At 56.6% G+C, this 22,685-nt stretch overlaps 1 protein-coding gene across 1 annotated transcript in view; it reads left to right on the top strand.

The window, feature by feature from the left end:
* The first annotated feature begins 3,486 nt into the window (after window positions 1-3,486).
* PLEKHA6 (pleckstrin homology domain containing A6) overlaps window positions 3,487-22,685 on the top strand; it is a 63,333-nt gene continuing 44,134 nt past the window's right edge. The window contains exons 1-8 of the mRNA XM_081112398.1: window positions 3,487-3,688; window positions 8,633-8,737; window positions 9,433-9,505; window positions 11,676-11,776; window positions 15,053-15,255; window positions 16,406-16,975; window positions 18,044-18,518; window positions 18,991-19,077. Coding sequence (XP_080968524.1) covers window positions 3,500-3,688; window positions 8,633-8,737; window positions 9,433-9,505; window positions 11,676-11,776; window positions 15,053-15,255; window positions 16,406-16,975; window positions 18,044-18,518; window positions 18,991-19,077 — 1,803 coding nt within the window. The 5' untranslated portion in view covers window positions 3,487-3,499. The remainder of the gene's footprint in view (window positions 3,689-8,632; window positions 8,738-9,432; window positions 9,506-11,675; window positions 11,777-15,052; window positions 15,256-16,405; window positions 16,976-18,043; window positions 18,519-18,990; window positions 19,078-22,685) is intronic.

Here is a 22,685-nt window from a genome sequence, read left to right on the forward strand (position 1 = left end):
GAGCTGCTGCTGTGCAGACGGGCATGCCAGCCCCAGACTCCTCCGCCTGCCCAGCTGCTCTGTGTCCTTAGCTCAGTGAGGTCGGAGGACCTGGAAGGTGTACACCTGCTCCATATGCCTGTCTCCGTCTCAGCATGTCCTCCTGGGGCACTTGAACGGGGAGGGGTCGCCCCGCTCGCTTTACTCTGCCCGGAGCACTCTGATGGGCTGGATGCTGGGGAGCCACCGGCCCCATAGAGCACCTGGGCACCCTTCCCACCACCTGGGGAGAGCCCGCCCCCTTCCCTCGTGCTAGAGCCGGGAGGGAGGGGGGACCAGCAGCGTCTGGAGCTCGGCCAGGGACCGAAGGACTTACTGCTCAGAGGATGGTAGGAGCAGGGTGGCTGGGAGGTCCTCCGAGGCTGCCGCACGGGGACAGAGCTGCCAAAACGATGTTGAAGTTTCGGGCCGATCGCCGGGTCAGGTAGGGATTTCTGCAGCGGACATAAGCCCAGCGCAGCGAGAGCAGGCGGAGTTGGCGGCTCCTTGGCCCCCGGGCTTCAGAGTGTGGGGTCTGCCGACCCGCCCTGGAGGCGGGAGACGGTTAGGTCCGTGGCTGCTGCATTGCAGTGCTTGTCAAGGGGAAGCTGTGCTGGAACTGGCGGTGCGGCTGGCGAGAGGACGTCATTTGTAGGGGTTGCTGGGTAGAGCGTCTGGGGCAGGGAGGAATTGGCGGTGCCCTGAAAACAGTGCCAGCTGACAGCAGACTGCATGTGTGCATGTGTGTGTGTGTGTGTGTGTGTGTGTGTACTGGTGCCTGCAGGGAAGGTGTCAGCAGAGTTAGCACAGGAGTGTGTAAAGCACAGGGGACTGGGGCGGGGACAGGTGCCCTGTGTCACATGGGAAAAGCAGAGACCTTGGCACCTGAAGGACCTTCGTTGTCAGACCGCCCGCCCCCTGGGCCCCGGGGGGCAGAGCCAGGGATGAGGGTGACTGAAAACAGCCACCCATCCTTGCGAAGGTCCCCTGTGGGTAAGTTGAGGAGAGCGTGCTGGTTGCACCTGGCAGGGAGGAAGGAAGAGAGTTTGAGAGGCGGGAGCAGGTGGTCAATATACTTGTGTTAGAACCCGGGCCAGGTGGACGCTGGCCGGAGAGGGTCCTGGCCAGCAAGCCCAGGCCACAAAACCCAGCTTTCCCCCTAGGCCAGCGGCTCTCAACCTGTGGGTCACGACCCCTTTGGCGGTCCAACGACCCTTTCACAGGGGTCGCCTAAGACCATCCTGCCTATCAGATATTTACATGACGATTCATAACAGTAGCAACATGACAGTTCTGAAGTAGCAATGAAAATAATTTTATGGTTGGGGGGTCACAACATGAGGAACTGTATTTAAAGGGCCAGAGGGTTGAGAACCACTGCCCTAGGCCATCACCACCGCCCCGCAGTGCTTCCATCCACTACATGCCTTTGAATTTGATCTCAACATGGCTGGTTTGGAAGCCGAAAAAATACCCTTTGATATTATCTTTGGCTTCAACAGGCAGCCCAGGGGCTGGGATGTGTCCCGGGGCTACTGAAAGGGTCTCCACTAGGTTCTTTTACTTCTCTCCTGCAGCTGAAGGGGCCAGGCTCAAGTCTTTCCCACGGCACTAGCTGACCAGCTGGCCCTCCGCTGTGGGGGTGCTAGTGTGGCCGGTGTGAGGACCCACAGACTCGGTACAACCTCAGCAGGCTCCGTCCCGGTTGTGTCTCCCCAGGGCTGGGTGAGGAGGACTCGGCACCCTCCCAGCCCTCACTGGCTGCATGCTTGAGTCTCCTACAAGTCTCTTGCCAGGTGGTCTCCTGTGTGGCGAATCCATCTCAAATGGCTGCCATCTGTGGCTCAGACCCTCTGTACCAGCTCCCTCCACATTCATCTCCTCCCCCACCTCCCCAAAGAGCCACCAGGGAACGGACTGGCCTGGCATTCAGTCGGCTGGGAGGCACCGCAGGACTTGCCAAAGGAGCTTCCACAATATTGTCCCGCATCTGCCTCTGCACAGACCCCGCCCTGGCCCATGCCCCCTGCTTCCTGCAGGCTGTCCTCACAGCACCCCACTTCTGGGCCACACATCCCTCCATTAGATCTGACTGCTGAGCCAGCACTTAACCTGACTGTGGGACACGCCTGAGGTCTCAGCGATACCCAGTGGCACTTAGCCTGGGAGACCCTGGGCTGAGTGTGTGTGGGATGGGGAGGGGGGGCGGGTCCCAGCCCAAGCTCAGGAACGGAGTTTCTGTGTCTCTCATTTCTCCTAAGAGATGGAACTCAGAGCAGCAGGGGAAGGAGTCCAAGGTCATGGGAGGATTCTCTCAGCAGAAATGAGTGAGCAGTTTTTATGTGGAGCACTGGCAGGCCTTGTCTCTGGGAGGGGACATACCACACGTGAAATCTTGGCTGTTGGAGTTCCCTGCCCACCCCATACCTGCCCAGGGCGACCACAGGTTACGTGGGGCTCATTTCCAGCCCCAGGGGTCTCCAGTAAGTAGTGAACAGTGACCAGTGAAAGGTGTCTTCCCCCAACCTGACTGCGCTGCTCTCTCCACAGCCCGGCGTTCTGTTTGCTTCCATCTCACCCGCCTCAGGATCCCACTGGAGGACAGAGGGACGAGCTCCCACGTGGTCGCCATCCCTCTCCCTTTCATCCTTTGCGGTGTCTCCGCTTTCTTCGTCTTGACCACGATTTCTCTTTTGCCTCCACAGCCACAATGAAAGACGGAACACATTTCTACACCCAGTGACTGGCCAGGTCCCGGAAGAAAACAAAAAATTTGACTTGAAAACGTAGGTTTGCCTCACTCCCTGCCTGTTCTTTCCATTGTTAGCCACCTCCCTCCACACTCATGCAGCTGGGAAGGAGCAGGGGGCGGGGGAAAGGAGAGCAAAGGGATTTAGGGCCATGCCCCTCAGTTCTGAGGATGGACGCTGCTGAGACCCTCTGGCTTGACACCCTCGTCCACTTTTCCCAAAATGTAGCAGGTCCCAGGTTGGTGTCTCTCACAGGCTGAGCTAGAGGAGCGAGACAGGCCTGAGTTGGTTGGGCACATCACCCAGGGGCCTCTGAGGGGAGTTGTGAGGGAATCAGATACAACCACGGGAGCCAAATGCTAATTCCACTGGCTCTGCATCTTGGCTCAGTGAGGGAAAGAAGAAAGATAATTAAATGACTCTCATAGTGCGCTGGGCTATTGTCTTTTAAATGAAAAGGGAAAGGAATTCCAGAGTCCTAGGGTTGAGGTTTTCTCGATAAGTTCACAGGAAAGAAAGAGCAGGCGTCCAGGATTACTGGCAGACAGTCTCAGAAGAGCTGAGGGAGCAGCTGAGATGACCTCTTGATAGCACTTAGGGATCTGATTTTGTGCTGATGTTGGAACAGGGGGTGGCAGGGAGGGACAGGGATGGAGGTTTCCATTGTTTCTGGGTTCTGAATAGTCTCTTTCTTCTCTTCGGGTCAACTTGAAATCAGATCGGCCTTGGACATGTCCAATAAAGCAGGTGGGAAACGCCCGGCTACCACCAACAGTGACATTTCCAACCACAACATGGTGTCGGAGGTCCCTCCAGAGCGGCCCAGCGTCCGGGTGAGTCCAGCCTCCAAGGAAGGCTGTCAGTCAAGAATCCTAGGAAGCGCATTAGCCTGTCCAGCTCTGTCCACAGGCCCAATGAGGGTGCTCAGACCAGAACCTCACAGAAAACCAGCATCTACACCAGGGCCTCTCCACCGCGGCGCCATTAGCATTTTGTGTTGGATAATGCTTTGCAGTGTGGGATTATTCCTTATAGGATGTTGAGCAGCATCCTTGGCTTCTACCCACCAGAGGCCAGTAGCCCTCACCATGTGACAACCAAAAATGTCTCTGGACATTGTCACGTGACCCCTGTGGAACAAAGCTGCCCCACCCTCATTGAGAACCACTGATAGCTCATGAAGGACATGGCAGTTGAGAGCTCAGAAAGGGAGGAGGAAGGAAGGGGGTCTCCAGAGGAAGAAGTAATCCAGAGAAAAATGTTGCAGAGATGTCAATGTCATGAGATCTTACTTGGGTGAAAACACCCATGGGGCTTAGCAACACTATGGTAACTGGACACCTGACCAGGGAAGTTCCAGTGGTGCGATGAGGGTGGAAGACAAACCAGGGAGGGCTGAAGAGGAAGGGGGAGGGGAGGTGGAAAAACACTGCAGAGTAGACACTGTTCTTCTAAGAAACTAGACAATCAGTGTGGTCTAGTCATGCAATGGAGTACTCTCCAAAAATTCAACGGCCTAGATGTGTATGTATTAATAAGGATAAATCTTGAAAATGTAATGTTGAGTAAAAAGCAAGTTGTAGAATATGAAAAATATATCATTTATGTAAAATATACAAACATGAAAAACAATACTACATTTTTACAGATAAATATGCAGTGCACGAATATAACCACGGACAGGCAGACTAATTTTGGGTCAGTGGTTGCCTCTGGGGAGGAAGAAAAGGTAATGAAGTTTGGGAGGGGCTCAAAGGGAGTTCCGGCTCTATTTGCCATGTTTTATTAGAGAAAAATAACAACATGCAGTGGTGCTTTATTCCTTACTTTTCTAAAATGTTTGAAATATTTTTTAAAAACTTAAAAAAAATATATATTTTTATTGATTTCAGAGAGGAAGGGAGAGGGAGAGAGAGAGAGATAGAAACATCAATGATGAGAGAGAATCACCGATCAGCTGCCTCCTGGAGGCCTCCTACTGGGGATCAAGCCTACAACCGGGGCATGTGCGCTTGACTGGAATTGAACCTGGGACCCTTCAGTCAGTAGGCCGACACTCTATCCACTGAGCCAAACCTGCCAGGGCTTAAAAAACCTTTTAAGGAAACTTGACTCTTAAGGGAAATGAGGGGCAGAGGGTGATATGCAAGGTGGAAGTAGGTTTTCTTCATTCATTTTGGTTTGTTTCAAGGTGTTAGAAGCAGGAGTGGAATGACCCAGTGGATAGGTTCAGGAGAAAGCGGAAGCCGGGGAGTCAGGACTCAGATGCAGAGGGGCTGTTAGCCTGGATAGGGAAGGGCTGTTGTTCCTGAGACGGCATTGACAAGGTATTTGAAGTTGGGGTTGCGGGGGCCAGTTCTAGGAAGTTAAAGGCATTCCCACCTGATGTCCTCTACTTTTGCTGGGAAGTAGGAGGTAGGGTTTTCTGCTGAGAGGAGCTGGGTGGGTGGAAAGGTATTGGGGGATTTGAGAATATGCCCAAGGTTTGGAGAACAGGAACAGTGGTCAACAAGGGACATATGAAATATTATCTGTAGTGTTAAAAGGTCATCGGAGGTCATAGACTCAATCCGTATGGCTCCACTCCCCAGGTGTGTGGCTTTCCTCCAGTGATGCTCATAGCCTGGCTTTGGAAGCAGGGAAGTCAGGTGGTTGGGTTGACCTAAGGCTGAGGGTTGCTGGGAAGCAGTGGCAGAAAGACAAGGAGGCTAGAGTACTGAGGGGTTGTCAGGAGAACAGCTGGAGTGGGGAGCTTTGGGGAGCAGTGTCTAGGCTGCTGAATGGAGGTGAAACCATGACTGATGATGGATGGAGAGGAAAGGGAAGATTTGGGGACTTGCCTATTCTTAGACTTCTTCACATGTCCAATCTCAGCCTTCTATGTGGGATCTTACTGGAAAAGTAAGATAATCTTATTTGAAAAATAATCTTATTTCCCAGTTTGGGGAGTACCTTATAATAAAGCCCATTTCTTCTTTCCTTCCTTCTGTAAGTACTTAGCAATGCTTCTTATAGCTGCTAGGCTCTGGCAATAAAGAGATAAGCCAAAGTTCCTCCCTGTAAAGAGCTCACAGTCTCATGAAGGAGACGGAAGGCCAACAGTTCCACTGCAGGGTGGAAAGTTCTAGACTCTAAGAGTGAGGGGAGAGGAGGGGCAGCTAGCTGCTCTGGGGCAGTGGTTGGCAAACTCCTTAGTCAACAGAGCCAAATATCAACAGTACAACGATTGAAATTTCTTTTGAGAGCCAAACTTTTTAAACTTAAACTATATAGGTAGGTACATTGTTATTAACTTAATTAGGGTACTCCTAAGGCTTAGGAAGAGCCACACTCAAGGGGCCAAAGAGCCGCATGTGGCTTGTGAGCCGCAGTTTGCCGACCATGGCTCTGGGGGATCGGGATGTTCTGTGCAGTTGGGGGTCTGCAGTGGGCTTTAAAGAATGAGTTTGGACTTGTAGGTAAGGGAGATGGGGGCCCCGCGCCCCCCCCTCCCCCCCGCCGTGGAAAAGCAAGTGAGCAAAGGCATGGGGGTGGGAGAGAAGCACAGGAGTTAGGCCCGACAGGGGGCAGGGCTGCCTGCTAGTGTGGCAGAGGTGGGCTATGGGCCCTGCCTGGTTTTACAGACCTGGCCTTCAGCCCTGGGCTGATGAACTTGCATTCCCTTCTAAGTGATGAGTGGTGGTGAGAGATTTTCAGAGAGTGACGTGATGATGCTGTGTTTTTAGAAAGATCCCCTTCGTTCATGACAGAGAGATGACAATCTGTGAGGCAACAAGTGAGATTTGAGAACTTTAAGGAAGATAGACTCCTTAGCCCTGCATAGGTGATTGTAGAAAGGAGCGGAGGGAGAGTGTGAGGTGGTTCAGAGCTCCGGTCTGGGCAATGGGGCGGGCTGTACCATTCACCAAGAAGAGAAATACTGAAGGACAGTTTGGATAGAAAGAGGGTGAGTTTGGTTTTGTACTTTTCTTACTGCCGTTTGGACCACCAGCTGCCAAATGAACCGGGGCTAGGAGAGAGGTCTTAGATGTCCATTAGGGGATTGTCAGCTTATTGCTGGTGGATGACATTCTACAGGCACAGTGTATAAGGATATGGAAAGAGGTGGGGGAGGGGGAGGAGTGCATGAGAGGAGAGGAAGTCAGGGCTCTCCCCAGTAGCCTGTCCCTGAAGGGAAAGAGGGAAGGGAGGGAAGGTGTTACCTGACAGGTGTAGGGATGAGGGGGCAGGTGTAAGTAGGGGTGGCGTGGAGAGAGAGAAACAGACAGACAGACAGATGGTTTAAGAAGAGATACCTGAGTGTGTTTGCTGAGGAGAAGGAGCCAGGGGAGAAGGAAAAGTTGAAGACAGGTTTGAGAGCTTATGGATGGGGCAGGGTCTCAGAGGAGATGGTGGGTTAGACGTGTGAGCCTTAGAAAGGAGAACAACTCCTCCTCCTCCTCCTCCTCCTCCTCCTCCTCCTCCTCCTCCTCCTCCTCCTTCTTTCTTCTTCTTCTGACGACATTGGAGGGAAAGAGACAGGTAGGGTAAGGGCAGTAATTTTCTGAGGAAAATGGTGTGAAATTGAGGAAGTGCGTGTCTGATAATCTCAGTTTTCTCTGTGGAGGAGGATCCAGGTCCACCGTGGGGAGCGCAGAGGGGGAGTCGCAGGACTTGGGAGAACGGTGGGGGTACAGAATGGAGATGGCATCTGGGGCTGGGCCCAGCTTGCTGGGGACCGTGGGTCTGTGTGGCCTCATCTGTATTGCAGTATGATTTTCAACAGCAGCACCATAGTCTGGCTGAGTGCAGGGAGGGTGGGTACTTGGATTAATCTGGGATTTTGAGTTTTAGAGAGGAGTGAGCAGAAAGACAGCAGATGGGGTGTTTCCGAGGGCGGTTGATTTACTCTACTGCGGGGCCTAGGCTTTGTAAGGAAAGGACTACAACCAGGAGGTGGCTGATGGATCCAGGAAAAAAGGGAAGAATTGAAGGGCTGGGGGTCCCAGTGCAGTAGGAAAGCTTGTGTAGCCGAGTAACAGAGTGAGAAAGCCCAAAGGGTGGAATGACTTGATCAGAAAATGAGAATGTTAGAACTGAAGATGTTAGCCGTGAAGGGACTGAGGTGCTAGCCAGGCCTAAGGAGTAGCCATGAGAGTCCATTGCGGGGGTGGCGGTGGAGGGGTTGGGAGGTGAGGACATCAAGGTGGAATAAAGCTAAGGCATTGGGTGGATCATCCTCGAGAACAGTGCCACTGTGATGGCAAGGCTGAATGAAGAGGATGACCAACTGGGAAAGATGCTCTGGAAGCCAATGGTGGTGAGAAGGACTAAACGGTGGGAGATCCGTGGTGCTTCAGGAGAGAGAGCTAATGCCAGGATGTGGGAGAAGGCGGGATCCACGTGGCAGTGAGGAGCTGGAACACTCGTGTCAGTGTTCCCAGCTGGGTTCCCAGTGGTACCCCAGCTCTATTGGACATTGAGAATGAACAGGACGCTGAGAGGATGGTGGTACAGGCAAGGTACTTGCAGCTGATGGGCTCCAGAAAGCACGATGAAAGGTAGGGAGTAAGGACAGTAGGCCAGGAGTGAAATGAAAAACCTTACTTTCTCCCCTAGAAAACCCCAAAAGGCCCACCGCTGTCAAACAGGCAGGATTATTATTTGAGCCCGATTTTGGAAATAAGAAAAGAAGTCAGACTTAAGCGGCTGTGCTCTTGAGTTAGTAACACATCCATGATTCACACGTGGGCCTCCCAGCATGAGGGCACCCCGGGCTACCCCAGAGCAGTATAACCCAGAGAGGCACCGCTGCTCCCCTGGCCGGTGGAATGGGCAGCAGGAGAGGGAAGAAGCCAGGCCAGCTTCTCTCTCTGCCTCCCCAGGCCACCCGGACATCCCGCAAGGCCATCGCCTTTGGCAAGCGCTCCCACTCCATGAAGCGGAACCTCAACACACCTGTCACCAAGGCGGGCTGGCTCTTCAAACAGGTGAGGCCCCTCTGCCTCCCGCCCCCATGCCCAGCGCTCTCCCCTTGTAGCACCGTAATGCCTCCATGCTTACCATCGTCCGTGTCTGTTTCAGTATGTCCTCCCCTGCTCATTTGGTGTATCTCTGTGAATAAGTCTTCTAATGTTACGAAAGCTCAGAGAAGTCAAGTATCTTCCCAAAATCTCACAGAAAAATTGGTGTCATATTTGGGAATCCAGCTAGGTCTCCTGATGGGCAGATACAATGATTTTGAAATGTACTAGGCCACCCACCCTGTTGGAGCAACCTACTGGCTCCCCCTCAGCTGGTCCTCTTGCTATGGCAGGGATGGTGGTGGTGGTGTCTCCTTTAAGTCTAGGCCCAGCAATTCTCCCCATTGTCCTTGCCACTGTCCCTGCCTGCCCTCTGCTCACTCATTCTGGCCCCTTTCTTGCCCTTTTTATCTTTGGGGGGGGGGAGGGGAATGGGGGGAAGCCCTGCGGCCCAAGATGACAGAACTGAAGGTCACAGGCAATGACCCATGTCAGGTGCCTGCATCTGGGGTCTCAAGGGGGTTGCTGCTACTTGTTAGTGGCCGAGCTGCAACCAGAGGCGGGATATCCTTCAAGTTAGAGCAGGGCCCCTTCTATGACCTCCACTCCTCCCATGCCCAGCTCACAGCCCCTCTGTCTGTCTCTCTCCACGTGCTCCGCAGGCCAGCTCCGGGGTCAAGCAGTGGAACAAGCGCTGGTTCGTCCTGGTGGATCGCTGCCTCTTCTACTATAAAGGTGAGCTTGCCCCAGGCCTGAGGGACGGACGAGTGCCCACCACTCCTCCCATCTGCCAACTGCCAGCAGGTCCCCTACTGGCTGGAGCGCATATGCTCATCTTCCTCCTCTCCCGTGGAACGCACGACCCGGTCCACGAAGGCAGCGGGTTTTGCCCATTGTGTTCAGTGCAGGCACTTAGCAGGTGCCCCATCAATGTGGAGCAGACGAATTCCCCAGCTTCTGCCCTCTTGTCCACCCAACACTCGCTCCCGACCCTCTCCAAGGCAGAGGAGGGCAAAGATCTGACGACATTGGTGCAGCAACCTCGAGGAAGGCGTTTTTAAAGTGACACAGCAACACTGTCTCAGGGAGAGCACGGAGGGAGCAGGCAGGGTGGTGACGGTGGCGGTCCTGTCGCCCTGACGCAGGGCACTGGGTAGAGAAGGGGAAACGTCTTTGCAGCAGAAGGGACTGTTCCCTTTTCCTACGCGCCCCTCCGCACCCCTCCACGCCCCTCCACGCCCGGGGAGCGGGGAGCGGGGAGCGGCAGAGCCTAGATTTCCCTGGGCTTTCCTGGAACAACTCTGTGAATCATTAACTTTGGCAAACAAAGGCTGTACCCAGTGGCACACACCCCTCCCCAGTGCTGCTATTCTTGTGCCCTGAGCTGCTGCCACCTGAGCTCTGAGGAGAGATCAGGAAGGGGCTGCATATACAGGTCCAGTCACAGAGGAAACCCCAAGATTGGGGCAGAGGAATCTGCCCAGGCTGGGCCTCCAGGATAGAGTGTGAACAAAGTTGGGGGAAGCCGGGATCTCCTCAGAGGAGGGACTCTGGGCCCGGCATGAGAGAAGAACCTTAAAAATCTGTGCATGTCAGAGGGCACTGCTCTGGAGGTCACTATCCACTGAGGTGCTCTCAGGAGACCCCCTAAATGCAGACCTAGGCAGTACCAGGCAGAGCTGTCTCCTCCAGGGGCGGACAGCCTCTGCTTTCCTGGTCTCCAGGCCTGGTCCCTCCTGCTCCTTCGGCTTAGCCCTGCTCTGGGTACCACGCTGAGGTCTGCACAGGAAGCTGGATGCTAGGCCAAGTATCTTGTGCAAGTGATGAGTGAGAGGAAAGAGAGAACTAGTGGAGTTTATAAGCCCGAAGAGATTTCTTCTGAACTCTCTCTGGGGGGTTTACAGCATCTCCAGCCCAGGGCATAAGGAGCTATTCTGGGCGAGTGGGGAGTGTCTTGCCATGGCCTCATGGCTGCTCCCATCCTGTCCCACAGAACACTCTGCCCTCCGGGCCTCCTGCTGACAGCTGGGTGCCCGACTGGCTAATCCATCAGGCTCCTCTGGAGATCCAGGATGAATTATGTAACAGCCTGATCCAGGGACCAGAGGACCAGAAGGCCATGCGGGGGCAGGTGTTCCCTGAGACAGAGATGTAAAGGGGGTGTGCGTCCGCGTCAGGAGAGGACAAAGCAAGCTGCTGGGTGCCGGGAAGAACCTTAGAAACAGTTACCCAGAGGAGCCAGAACCACAGAGGGCACCGGCCACGCTCCCACGCCCCATCCCATGATCCTGCTGTGCGTGGCTGCTGGGACAGTCTTTAGTTGGGCAGGCACTGTGCACGGTGGAGTGGCTAAGAATGACGGCTTGGGGGTCAGACTCCGGGGGTTCAAAGACCAGCCCTCCACTTTCTACTTAAGTCACCTTGGACAAATTACTTAACCTCTCTGCGTCTCAGAAAACGGGGATCATAGCAGTCCCTGGCCACAGGATTGTGGAGAGGATTCAATGCATGAAGGCTTTTCACTTAGTTTCTGACGTAGAACAATGAGCTCTAATTGGTTTGCCTGCTTGTGTACTAGAATGCCAGCTCCCCGAGGGTGGGACTGCTTCCCTGTCATTCACCTGTAGCCACGCCCAGAGCATGTCCACAGCCAGCACACGCCCCAGTGCCCCGATCCAAGAGCATGCCTCTTGGTGGTGTGGGGTGCAGACCACAGCCTGCGTGCTGGTGTGTGTGGCCTGGCGTGCCTCCTGTAGATGAGCAACAAATGTGTGTTGCAGTTTATCATAACAGGGCTGACATGCTCCTGTCTCCTCCCCTGCACACGCATGCACACACACATGCACGCACACACACGCACGCACGCACACACACGCGCACCTCACCTGCCTCTGTTTCCTGACAGATGAGAAGGAGGAGAGCATCCTGGGCAGCATCCCCCTCCTGAGTTTCCGGGTGGCCGCCGTGCAGCCCTCGGACAACATCAGCCGAAAACACACCTTTAAGGTCAGTTGGTGGGAAATTCCTCTCCCAGGTCAGATGGGGGGTGGGGGCTGTTCTCCTAGAGCACAGGGGGATGGAGAAGGGTCAAGAGCCACCTTCCGAGGAGTCGGAGTTGTAGCAGAGGGAGTGAGTGGGCAGTGCCCTGGACTCCATGCGGGCCGTCCTGAGGCTAAGCAGAGGCCATGTGGGACCCCGTCCTCTTTCCCGGGGGTTGGGTGGGTGACCTCCCCAGGGCAGGCCAGTAGAGACGTGCTTCAGTGGTACCCCAGTTTTTTCCTGGGAGGGGGGAGGAGCGTATCAGCTCTATTAGGATAAATATCGATAAATGTAGCCAGTTATTTCCTGAGCCTGGGGACCCTCTGCCCAGTGGCCAGGCACCTTGCAGTGAGGCAGGAGATGGGCCGGAGGGGGGCTGAGATGCTTTCTGGAAAGTCTTCCTCCCCACTTTGGGCCCAGGAAACTAGATCTACAACAAACTTACTCGAGTTTCCGTCTTTAGAGGAAATTAGGGGTTGAGTTTCATTATAATCAAGAGAAGCAAACCTCATGTAGACAATTGGAGAGAGCAAGTGTGCTCAGCTGCCCACTCAGCACGCTCCCCCAAGCCCCGTGGGGATCCGCCCCTCAGAGGCTGCAGCTGGCTCATCCCAGGCAGGGTTTTTCCACATTTAGAAACGCACGACCTTTTAAACATGATTTTTGTGTTTTATGATGAAAAGGCTCTAGGCTCCTTTTGCTTTTCCAAATATGAAATTCTGGTGCTGCCCATGCATTTTCTCAGCACCAAGACCGCTCTCCCAGCGGAGAGTCGCTGCCCAAGGCCCTGCAGACCTAAAGCCGTGCTGGCGGGGATGGGGCCTGCAGGTCACCCCAGGTCAGGGTCCGAGCCTCAGAGGCCGCCCCTTCCTGTCCCTCCCACTCCGACCACTGACCACCAAGAGGCGAGAGGCGGTGGGCAGCACACACAGGTGCTGCTCGGGGAATGAGGAGGGGCTTCTCTGGCACATACGTAATTAGTTTCCAGCCTCCCGGGGTCCTGTCTGCCAGAGGTGTGAACAGAATGAACAATTAATAAAACTCGGGCTCCAGGGAGCCGGTTCTAGCTGTGGAAATAGGAACAGACTGTTTAACCAACAGCAGACGCACACACCCACACAGGCAGACAGCCTGTCAGCCTCCCCCCAGACCTGTGTGCAGACACATGCTCGGAGCTCAGCCGGCCTCCGATGAACACGATGGCTAACACCCCCACCACAAACCCCAGATCTCACTTCTGTGCCATCACCGCGCTCCTCCCTCCCCGTCCCCCAAGGAGTTCGTTTCTCTTTAAACCAATCGGGGAGCAGTGCTCAGTGGCCACAAAGGGGTGGCTATTCAGAGGCCCCTCCCAGGGAAGGGAGGGCTGCGGACACAGATGGAGGCTTGTCCTGCTGTGGCCACCAAGTGAAACTCTTGGAGTGGCTGCTAATGAGCCTGAATGTCCCTGCCCAACCCACTGCTGAATGCGGGACCTCTTCCTGCCCCGGCCCCAGGGGGGCTTGGTAGACTTCACCCCACTGGGACACCTCCCTCCATTCTCTCGTCCCCTTTCCTGGTTCCAGGCGAGTGTTCCTCCCACTGCCCTTCAGTCGCCCTGCCTTCCCTAGGCCCGCTGCCCGCCTCCCTGTACCCAGCAGCTGTTCCCTGGCCCTTGCTCCCTCCTTGTTTCCCTGGGGGCACGTCCTGTCCTCCAGCTTGACCTTGACTCTTCAAGTGCAAAGAGCATGCCTTTGCCTTCCCTGCACCTGGTGCCCGAGGGTCACAAGATGCTGAGCGTTTAGCTCACTTGCTGCCCACTCCTACCAGCCCCAGGACACACCCAGGGTCCCGCCCATGTCTCTCCTCTGTGGTAACCCTGTGTTCTCCACCTCAGAGGGCTTGCCTCGGGCCTGATCGCCAAGTCCCTGTGTAGTTTCAACCCCCAGACACCTCCTCACAGCTTCGCTGGCTTTTCCTCGGCACCTCCCTGCGTCTGCCGATGTGCTGGCCGCTGCTGAGGGTGGGGACTGGCAGGGCCCAGGGGCAGGAGGACCAGCCCTGCCCTCACTGGGTACAGAGGATGTGCCCTCACTGGGTACAGAGGATGTGCCCTCACTGGGGAAGGGCTCCTGCCAGAAGGGCATCCTGTCCAAGGGGCAGGGGGCCGTGGTGGAGTGCGGGTCTGGCCAGAAGAGCATTTGGAGGGCGTGGATTTGACATTGCTGCTCAGGAGAGCCCTGGCGCTTGGTCAGAGGAGCCCTGTCTTCTCTCCTTTCAACACCCAGAGCGCCCAAGGGGTCAGAGGGCAACGTGAGGTTCCCATTGGAGACTTAATCACGTCTGGGTCTCATGCAGGGTGGGATAAACGTGCTTTTCCTGGGAGACCTGGGTGTCACCCTGGGGGGTATGCTGAGGTCCCACAAGGAATCTAGCCTGGAGCTTCTTGTCCTTCGGCCCAAGAATCTCAAGTTTCACCAAGTAACCCCCCCCCACCCCACCCCCACCCCCATTCCACAGCCCAGAGCTGGTCAGGGACAGAGGGAGGGTTAGTGCTGGGAATCCCTGACCTCACCCCGCCAGCCTGGATTCCCTGGTGCAAGCTCTGCACTCCCCCTCCTGGCGGGCTGAGTTGGGTGCTGTTGTCCCGATGGTGACAGGAGCAGGAGGGGATCGTTTGAATAGCCTCCGCTTCCGTCCCCTCCCAACCTTCCTGCCACGTGGTGTCTGTCTCTCCCTCTGGTGTTTGGTTGACCTGTTCTCTACTCTCCTCCTCCCGACTGCGTGAGGACCCTGCTCTGGACAGGAGCTTCCTTCTGGGTTCCCGCCTGCCGCACCTGCTCGTGGCCGCCGACTAGGTAGCGTGCTCTGCCTGTGTGCATGCCCCCTGCATGCCCGGAGAGGGCCAGGCCGTCTCTGCACGGACGAGACAGAGCTGGCTTCTCAGAGACCCAGGGGTCTCTCCCAGACTTCGGCTAATTGCCCTTCAAATCAAAGATAGAATTTGATGGGAGAACGGGCACGGTAATTGTCCCTTCTGCTGCTAATCACCCCAGGTGGGGTAGGTAAGCTTACCTGGGCTGCCCCGTGGTGTCCAGAGAGCTAGCCAGGCAGACACCTGGGCTCCAGCTGGGGCGCTTGGGATACCTGTGGGCCACCCTCCTCACCTTGCCCCCGAGCTCCATGTGGGGAAAAGAGCCGCAGGTCCTGGGAGCGGCCTTCCTGACCACCTGTTCTGTGGGGATGGGTGTCTTCTCCCTACAGGTGACTGTGTGCTGGGTGGACGAGGCCGGGGCCAGTTCCACGCACTGCCTCTCCCCACAGGCCGAGCACGCCGGGGTCCGCACCTACTTCTTCAGCGCCGAGAGCCCCGAGGAGCAGGAGGCCTGGATCCAGGCCATGGGGGAGGCTGCCCGAGTACAGATCCCCCCAGCCCAGAAGTCCATGCCCCAAGCTGTGCGTCTCAAGTGAGTGCCCGGCTCCTGGGCCTGGGGTGGGGGGAAGAGGGGGAGCTAGAGAAAGGAAGAGACAGGGAAGGGCCCGCTCGATGGCATCGCTGAACCCAGTGTGCTGGCGGAAGCACAGAGCAGGGTGCCGGGCGAGGCCATCTCAGAGCCAGCAGTCTGTTCCCCTGGCCGGCTCTGCCTCTGCTCTCTGAGCTGGTGGAGGCCAAGAGAGAGCCAGGTTCCGGGGGGGCTTGGCCAGGAGCCAAAGGCCAGGGTCACGTGCTGTTTTTCTGGGCTGCGCAGGTGAGGGGCACAGCCTTAAGGAAGGTAGACTCCAGTTCGAATCCCAGCTTGGTCGCTTACACACAGTGTGGCCGCAGAGTAAGTGACTGCACCTCTGTGGACCCGAGCTTCCTTTCCTCAGAGGCAGCAATTATAAGCCTACCTCTTAGGCCGTTGTGAGGACTAAGCAGTATGCAAAATGCTGGTATGTCGTGAGCACTCAGGACATGGCTGTGCCCATCGCATCCCCAGCCACAGTCTAGGCGCCTGCCTCTCATCGAGCTGGTGTTGAGTCAGATGCTAACGGGGATCCAGAAGGAGGTGTCACAGTGTAGACCCCAAGTCTATGCGCATGTCTTAGAAATGTTTACCAAGCAACGTCTCAACACCAACGCTTGGATGTGTTGAATTTGAGAAACTGTAGGGAGAACATTGTCATGAGATTCCACCTTGGCTCCACCCACGGGGTGTACTTCTGGTGGTTCCCTCATCATTTCATAAAAATCTACTATGAATAGCAATGTGCAAGGCGCTCAATCGGGTACCAGGGAAACGAGGGAGAATTCTGATGAGTTCCTGCCTTGTGGAGCTTACATTCTAACAAGAAGTCAGTCCTGGGAAAAGCTTGCTTTTGGGAAGGGAACTAGCATGTCTCCATGCTGTGCAGTTTGAGGCAACAGCTTCTGCCCGCTGCCTCCCCTGTGTGGCCCCACAGGGGGCCTGAAGGGGGAGGCAGGTGCTGAAGGAAGTGGAGTGGCCCGCGGGAGACCTGGAGGGCAGAAAGAGATGGCCCAGGCAGATTGGATGACTTTTTCTAATCACTGGGCAACAGAATTGTAATGTATTAAATTCTGCTCCCGTTGCTACCTTCCTGCCCATCCTTCTCCACTCCCTTCCTCCCTCCCTGGGTACCACCCTCCACCCAACTCCGTGCTGGGCTGGAGTCTCTTACGCCATCTTCCTTGGCACCCTGCAGCCACGAGAAGCCAGACTCGGAGAACACCCCACCCAGCCAACACCACCACCAGCCGCCTCACAACAGCTTCCCCAACCCTGAGCCGGAGGCCAAGACTCGAGGGGAGGGCGATGGCCGGGGCTGCGAGAAGGCGGAGAGGAGGCCTGAGAGGCCCGACATCCAGAGCGAGCCTCTGGTGAAAGCCAATGGCATCCAAGCTGGGCCGGAACCAGCCTCAGAGCCAGGCAGCCCTTACCCGGGGGGCCCCAGGGTCCCCGGGGGCGGAGAGCGGCCCCCCCAGCCCAACGGCTGGCAGTATGGCTCCCCAAGCCGGCCAGGGAGCACAGCTTTCCCGCCCCAGGACTCAGAGAGTGGGGGACGCCGGCCGAGCTTCCCCCCACATGCCAACCCCGACAAGATTGCCCAGCGCAAGAGCTCCATGAGCCAGCTCCAGCAGTGGGTGAACCTGCGTCGGGGGGTGCCTCCCCCCGAAGACCTTCGGAGGTGAGGCCTGCGGAGGGGCAGGGGTGGAGCTGGGGTGCTGGTGCCACAAGGGCAGGGGCTGGGGGAGCAACAGGGTAGGCACCCCTGTTGGAAACCTTCTGGCAGCCAAGAAAGCCCCAGGGTCCCCGCTTGCCCAAGTCCTTTGTTGCCCTCGTGGCTCCCTCGGCCGGATTTTGCTCTCTATCTGCTTCCTTTGGAGGAAGGGACAGAGCACCCAGTGTCTCTCCACAGGGTGTGGGGGGCCCAGGAAGCAGGCAGGCAGTTTGGGAGGGTCCCTAAAGTTGTCCCAGTCAGACTTCTGTCCCCAGGCTTCTGGCCTTCCCACCACATCCTGTGTTCCGGTGTCTCTACCAGCAGGAGACCCATGGTCAGCCACCGCGCCCGCCCATCCCCGTGCAGCTCTGACTGTGTGAAAGCCAATGTTTATGGGCCGTTTTTCAAAAGAGAAAAGAAACAAAGTGTTGCCACTCATTGACCCAAGTTCTGCCCTCTGTACCAACCGACTCTTTTATCGAGGGACTGGCTTTCAAACACGGGGAGGTTCTCATTGGGCCCTGGGGGCCGGGCAGCTCGGGCAGTGTGGGCAGGGGCAGTGTCCTAGCAGCTCCGAGGGCTGCTCCCTGCTGGTGGTCTGGCGCCTGGCCGCCGGCCCTGCCTGGAGAGCGAGCGCCTCCCTTGGCCCAGGTCCCATCAGAGCAGGGGAGCCGCTCTAGTTCCTCTGTGGCCGCCTCCGGGTGCCTGGGGCACTCGCTCTCTTCTGTGTGGGACAGGATCTGATAAATTGATTCGCGGAGATAGAGATGGCTAATAAGGCTTAAAGTTTCTCCCCAGAGGTATTGCATTTTAAGAGACAGAGATGGAAGCTCGGGGAGCTGGTTGAGGGAGGAGCTCTGAGGACGGGGTCTTCCCTGAACCTCTGGACACAAACCTGGTGCCCGGGGTGCTCACAAGGCCAGCCCGAGGCACCCCTCACGCGATCACACCCCACTCCAGGCTGGAGGGCTCAGGAATGTGGCTGGGTGAGGCCCTGCCCACTGTGTCCACGTCTGACACTGTCCTCTCTCTCAGTCCCTCAAGGTTCTACCCCGTGTCCCGCAGGGGCCCTGAGTATTGTGGCCCCTACTCCTCCCCGTTCCCCGACGATTACCAGTACTACCCGCCGGGCGTGCGGCCGGACAGCATCTGCTCCATGCCCGCCTACGACCGCATCAGCCCGCCCTGGGCCCTGGAGGACAAGCGCCACTCCTTCCGCAACGGCTGCTACGGGCGGCAGGACGGCACCGTCTGGATCCCCAGCCCCTCCCGGCAGCCCGTCTATTACGATGAGCTGGACGCCGCCTCTGGCTCCCTGCGCCGCCTGTCCTTGCAGCCCCGGTCCCACTCTGTGCCCCGCTCGCCCAGCCAAGGCTCCTACAGCCGCACCCGCATCTACTCCCCCGTCCGCTCGCCCAGCGCCCGTTTTGAGCGGCTGCCGCCTCGCAGTGAGGACATCTACGTGGACCCCACCGCCTATGTGATGAGACGATCCATCAGCTCGCCCAAGGTGAGCCACCAGCCTGCCCCTCCCTCCTCGCCCCCGGGGGTTCCCCAGAAGTCCAAGACCATCTGCTGAGAAGAGGTGGCCATGCGGGAGCATCTGGGACATGGGGACCCTGGGCTGTGTATTGACAGGGCCAGCAATGTGCCCAGGGAGCCCCTGGCCCTGTGGTTCCGTCCCCAGGAGAGCTGCCCTGGGGGACGTGCTTTGCCCCCTACGTAGGAACGTTGCTGTCTGTGCCCGTGGCCAGATTATGCCAAGAACCCTCGTTCTCTATAAGAGGGCAGAGAGGGCTCTGGTGTTCAGATCTGCAGGACTGAACAGGTCATTGCCAGGATCTCGCACTGGAGCAAGGCTGTCCATTTGAGTTTGGAATCTGCTCTGGGACAGGATATACATTAACCTTGAACTTCAGTTGGTGGGGAAGTCCACGTCCCAGCCGGACCCTCTCACCTCTCCAATCCCCTTTCTCTTCCAGTATGATTACCTGGGAGACAGGCGGCCAGTCCCTGCAGGACTGTACCCCTACAACTACCCACCACCCCCCACGGTTCACGATAAGATGGTACGTCCTCTCCTCCCCCACACTCCCCTCAGGACCGCTCCTCCCTCCCGGGAGGGCTCTGTGCCCGCTGCCTGGCCCATGTGGTTGTTAGTAGCCTCTGGATACCTCCTTCCTCTCAGCCAGGACTCTGACCCCAGGAGAGTTTGGTGCCAGTTGCCCCTTCCCTGTGGCACAGGGCAGAGACGCAAGGACAGATCTGGAACACTGTGATGTCCTGAGCCTCTGGCCTCAGAGCAACCCTGCAGCTCGTCCGGGGGCCTGGACAGGGGCTCAGATTGCCGGCCGGGAAGCCATTCGGGCTAGAACTCCCAGCAGGCATGGCCTCACACCCCTTCCCCCCAAGTGCACCTGCTTCCGTTTGTCCTGGCCTGGAATGCCGCTCTGGGGAAGGAGGCTGGCAGGGCTGGGGGAGAAGAGATGTCCCATATCGTTTCCTCGTTCCTCTCCCTCTACTGTGTCTTTTCCTAAGAAGTTTTGTCTCCACCTGGAGAGCTAGAGCTGAGGGGTGGCCGAACCGGCATCCCCCAGGCCTGTTGCTGTCCCCCTCCCTGCACAGCACCTGGAGGCCAGGGTGGAGGAGGCCGGGCAGGGAGGGCTGCACCTCCGTACCCTCTCCTCCTCTGCCAGCGTCCAAACCCCAGCCTTACCCACGTAAACGCGCCCACCCAGAAACAGCAGATTCCCCAGGAAACTGTGCAACATCTGCTGGAGGCGCTGACCGGACCACGCAGTGGCTCCTCCTCACCTGGGAGGGCCCGCCGACCGGGGAGCCCCAAGGGGCCCCGTGTCTCCCTGGCTGGCTTGGGCAGTCCAGCAGGCGGCTCCCGCGCCTGCCCACATCCTCGCCCACCCCTCCCCAGGACTCCCCGGCAGAGAGGCCTCTGTCCTTGCCCAGCTAACTCTTAACTGCTTTGCTTCCTTTTTGTTGTTTTCTTTTGTCCTGTTCCTGTTTGTTTGTGTTGCCGTTGGGCCTCGGGTTCCGGGTAGGATGAACTTTTAGACCTTCAGTTGCAAAGAAACCTAGAGTATTTGGATCAGCAGGTAGGCAGAGCTGGTGCCCCCTCGCCACCCCCGCGCCTTCCCGCCTCCTCCGCGCCTGCTCATCTTCCATCCATCTGACAGCCTTTGTTGGCACAACCAGGACACAACAAAGTGGCCTATATTTTGGTTTGCGCCTTCACACCCCTTCCCTTCCAAGCTTTTTAGGGCAGCTGGGAGTTTCCCGGGGAAGGAGAATATAAATGGCCCCATGAATAATGAATGCCACCTCCTGTTTGTTCAGCCAGATGGGACTGCCCCCAGGGGAAGGCGGGAATTTGCATCTTTGCTGGAGAGAGTAGCACAGATGAGATGCTTGGGCCTAACATGCTAGGGTTTAGTTCAGCGGGAATCTGGGAAATGACCCTGTTAGACTCTGCAGTTTGTAAACAGGATGACAGACTTGTCCGAGGATGGTTCAAAAAACCCTATCGATTCAGTATATTTGTTAGTTCACATACATCACAGCGTATGGTGGACAGAGGGAGTCGTTTCAACCCAGTTTCACAGATGAGCGTCCTGAAGAGGCAGCGATTGTTCCCACGGGATGGAAGCCATGGGCTGCCTGGGCCGGGCTCCTGGGCTCTCTGCCCATTGGCCACCTGGCCTTGTAGGCTCAGGGGGCGGTGACACTCACAGCCAGGGGTCAGCACGCCGGGCATTTCTCTGAGCACATCCTCCCGTGCTCAGATCTGTGCTACAAATCACGGGAGGCAGCCTGGGGCGGTGGGGAACATCATATGGTAGTAATAGCCACAACAGTGGCCGCAGCGACCAGAATTGGGTGCTTCCTCTGTGCTCCATGCTATTCTAAGCACTTCACAGAACCTAACTCATTTAATCTTGATGGAAACCCTGCAAGGGGGGTGCTCTGATGATCCCCTTTTATAACTGGTAAAGCTAAAGCTCAGAGAGGCTAGAAAGTGGGCTGAGGGCACACAGCTGGTGCATGGCAGAGTGGAATAGGAGTCTGAGCTGTGACCTGGTTTACAGCTGCGGAAACATCTAGTAAATGAAGAAGCTGGGGTCACACCTCATCGGGGTGGTTTTGTGCTCTCGGAGCTGTCGAAAGAAGCAGAAGCATGGCATCAGAGGCGATAACCATGACTGTGGATGGGTCTAGTCACAGCACGTGACAGGCGCCTCACTGGGCCTCATGTCTTCGTCACTCTTCCTCACAGAAGGCCTTGGGCACGGGAAGCGCTGACACCTGCATGCCCATCAGCAGGGAGGGCTCCCAGCCCGCAAGGACCTTGCAGTTAGTTCCAGAAAGCAGCATGGTGTTGCCCAGTCCCTGAGGGTGTCCGGTCCGTGGATAACCGGGAGGCCAAGCCTGAGCAGGCCTGGAAGCCCTGACCCCCAGCCCCAGAGCTGGGTCTGCTGTGCCCTGGGCCCCGGGCAGGCTCTCCTCCCTGCGGCCCGTCCACGGTGCCTGGCTGTCCGGTTATTCAGGGCAGACAGCAGTGCCTCTACTGGGGCCTCTGTCCGCCCAGAGGGGCGGGGCTTCAGAAATAACCTTTTGGAGTTGTCCTCCTCAATAAACAGATATCCTAGATATTAAGAGGCGGTTTGACATGATAAGCCTCCCGAGCACAGAGTCAGACACTGCACTTCAGTTCCAGCTCTGCCATTTACAAGGATTTTGCTTTGTTGTTGTTTTATTACCTTGAAAATGTCTCTAGTCTCTCTGGGCCTTTGCTTTCTCCATTATAAAAGTCATCACAGAACCTGCCCTCCCTGCCTCCAGAGGTATCAGGGGAATCGAGTAAGAATGCGTTTGAGAGCGCGTTATCAGGCATTGGCAATAAGTGGTCATTGCTGCTCTGCTTATTTTATTGTTCTTTTTCTTCTAAAACTCAATTTCAAATATTACTGAGCGCCCTTATTATGTATAAGGCACTGGGCTAGGTGCTCTCTCAGACAGAGGATGGTACCCAGGAGTCTAGAGAGACAGAGGATGGTACCCAGGAATCTTCCTAGAGACAGGCCCCACCTGGGCTGAAAGAGCTCGAGTCACACCAGGGTGGGTACAGGCCTGGGTGGGGCCAGTCCTGCTTCTCTCCTTTCTTCTCCAGGTCCGCTGGCTGGTGGGAGGGGGTGGGGGGGGAGGGGCCAGGGATGAGACCAGTGTGCATCCAGGAAGGGCCTGGCCTCCCTGCCCTCTCATAGCCGATGTATTGGTAGATCTGCCTTGTCTTCCATCCACACATCCACACGCCATCCACACATCACACACAGGACGCAGGCATGACACACAGGTAGCAGATGTCAACATTCACCCATGTGCACACCCCATGCACAGTAAATACAATCTCTCTCTCTCTCTCTTTCCCTCTCTCTTTCCCTCTCTCTCTCTCTCTCTCTCTCTCTCACACACACACACACACACACACACACACACACACAGGCTCCAAGAAGGCAAGGATCAACTCTAGCTCAGACCCTACAGTGTGGTTGATGTCCTGCTGACTTACCCATTTCACAAAGACTCGGCCTCATGTTACAATCGCTCTTTTGAATGTCTTTTAAGTGACAATTTATGCCATAGAAGAAAATTCCCAATTAGGCTA

This window comes from Myotis nattereri (assembly GCF_964212035.1).
Source record: "Myotis nattereri genome assembly, chromosome: 18".
Classification (NCBI taxonomy): Eukaryota; Metazoa; Chordata; class Mammalia; order Chiroptera; family Vespertilionidae; genus Myotis; species Myotis nattereri.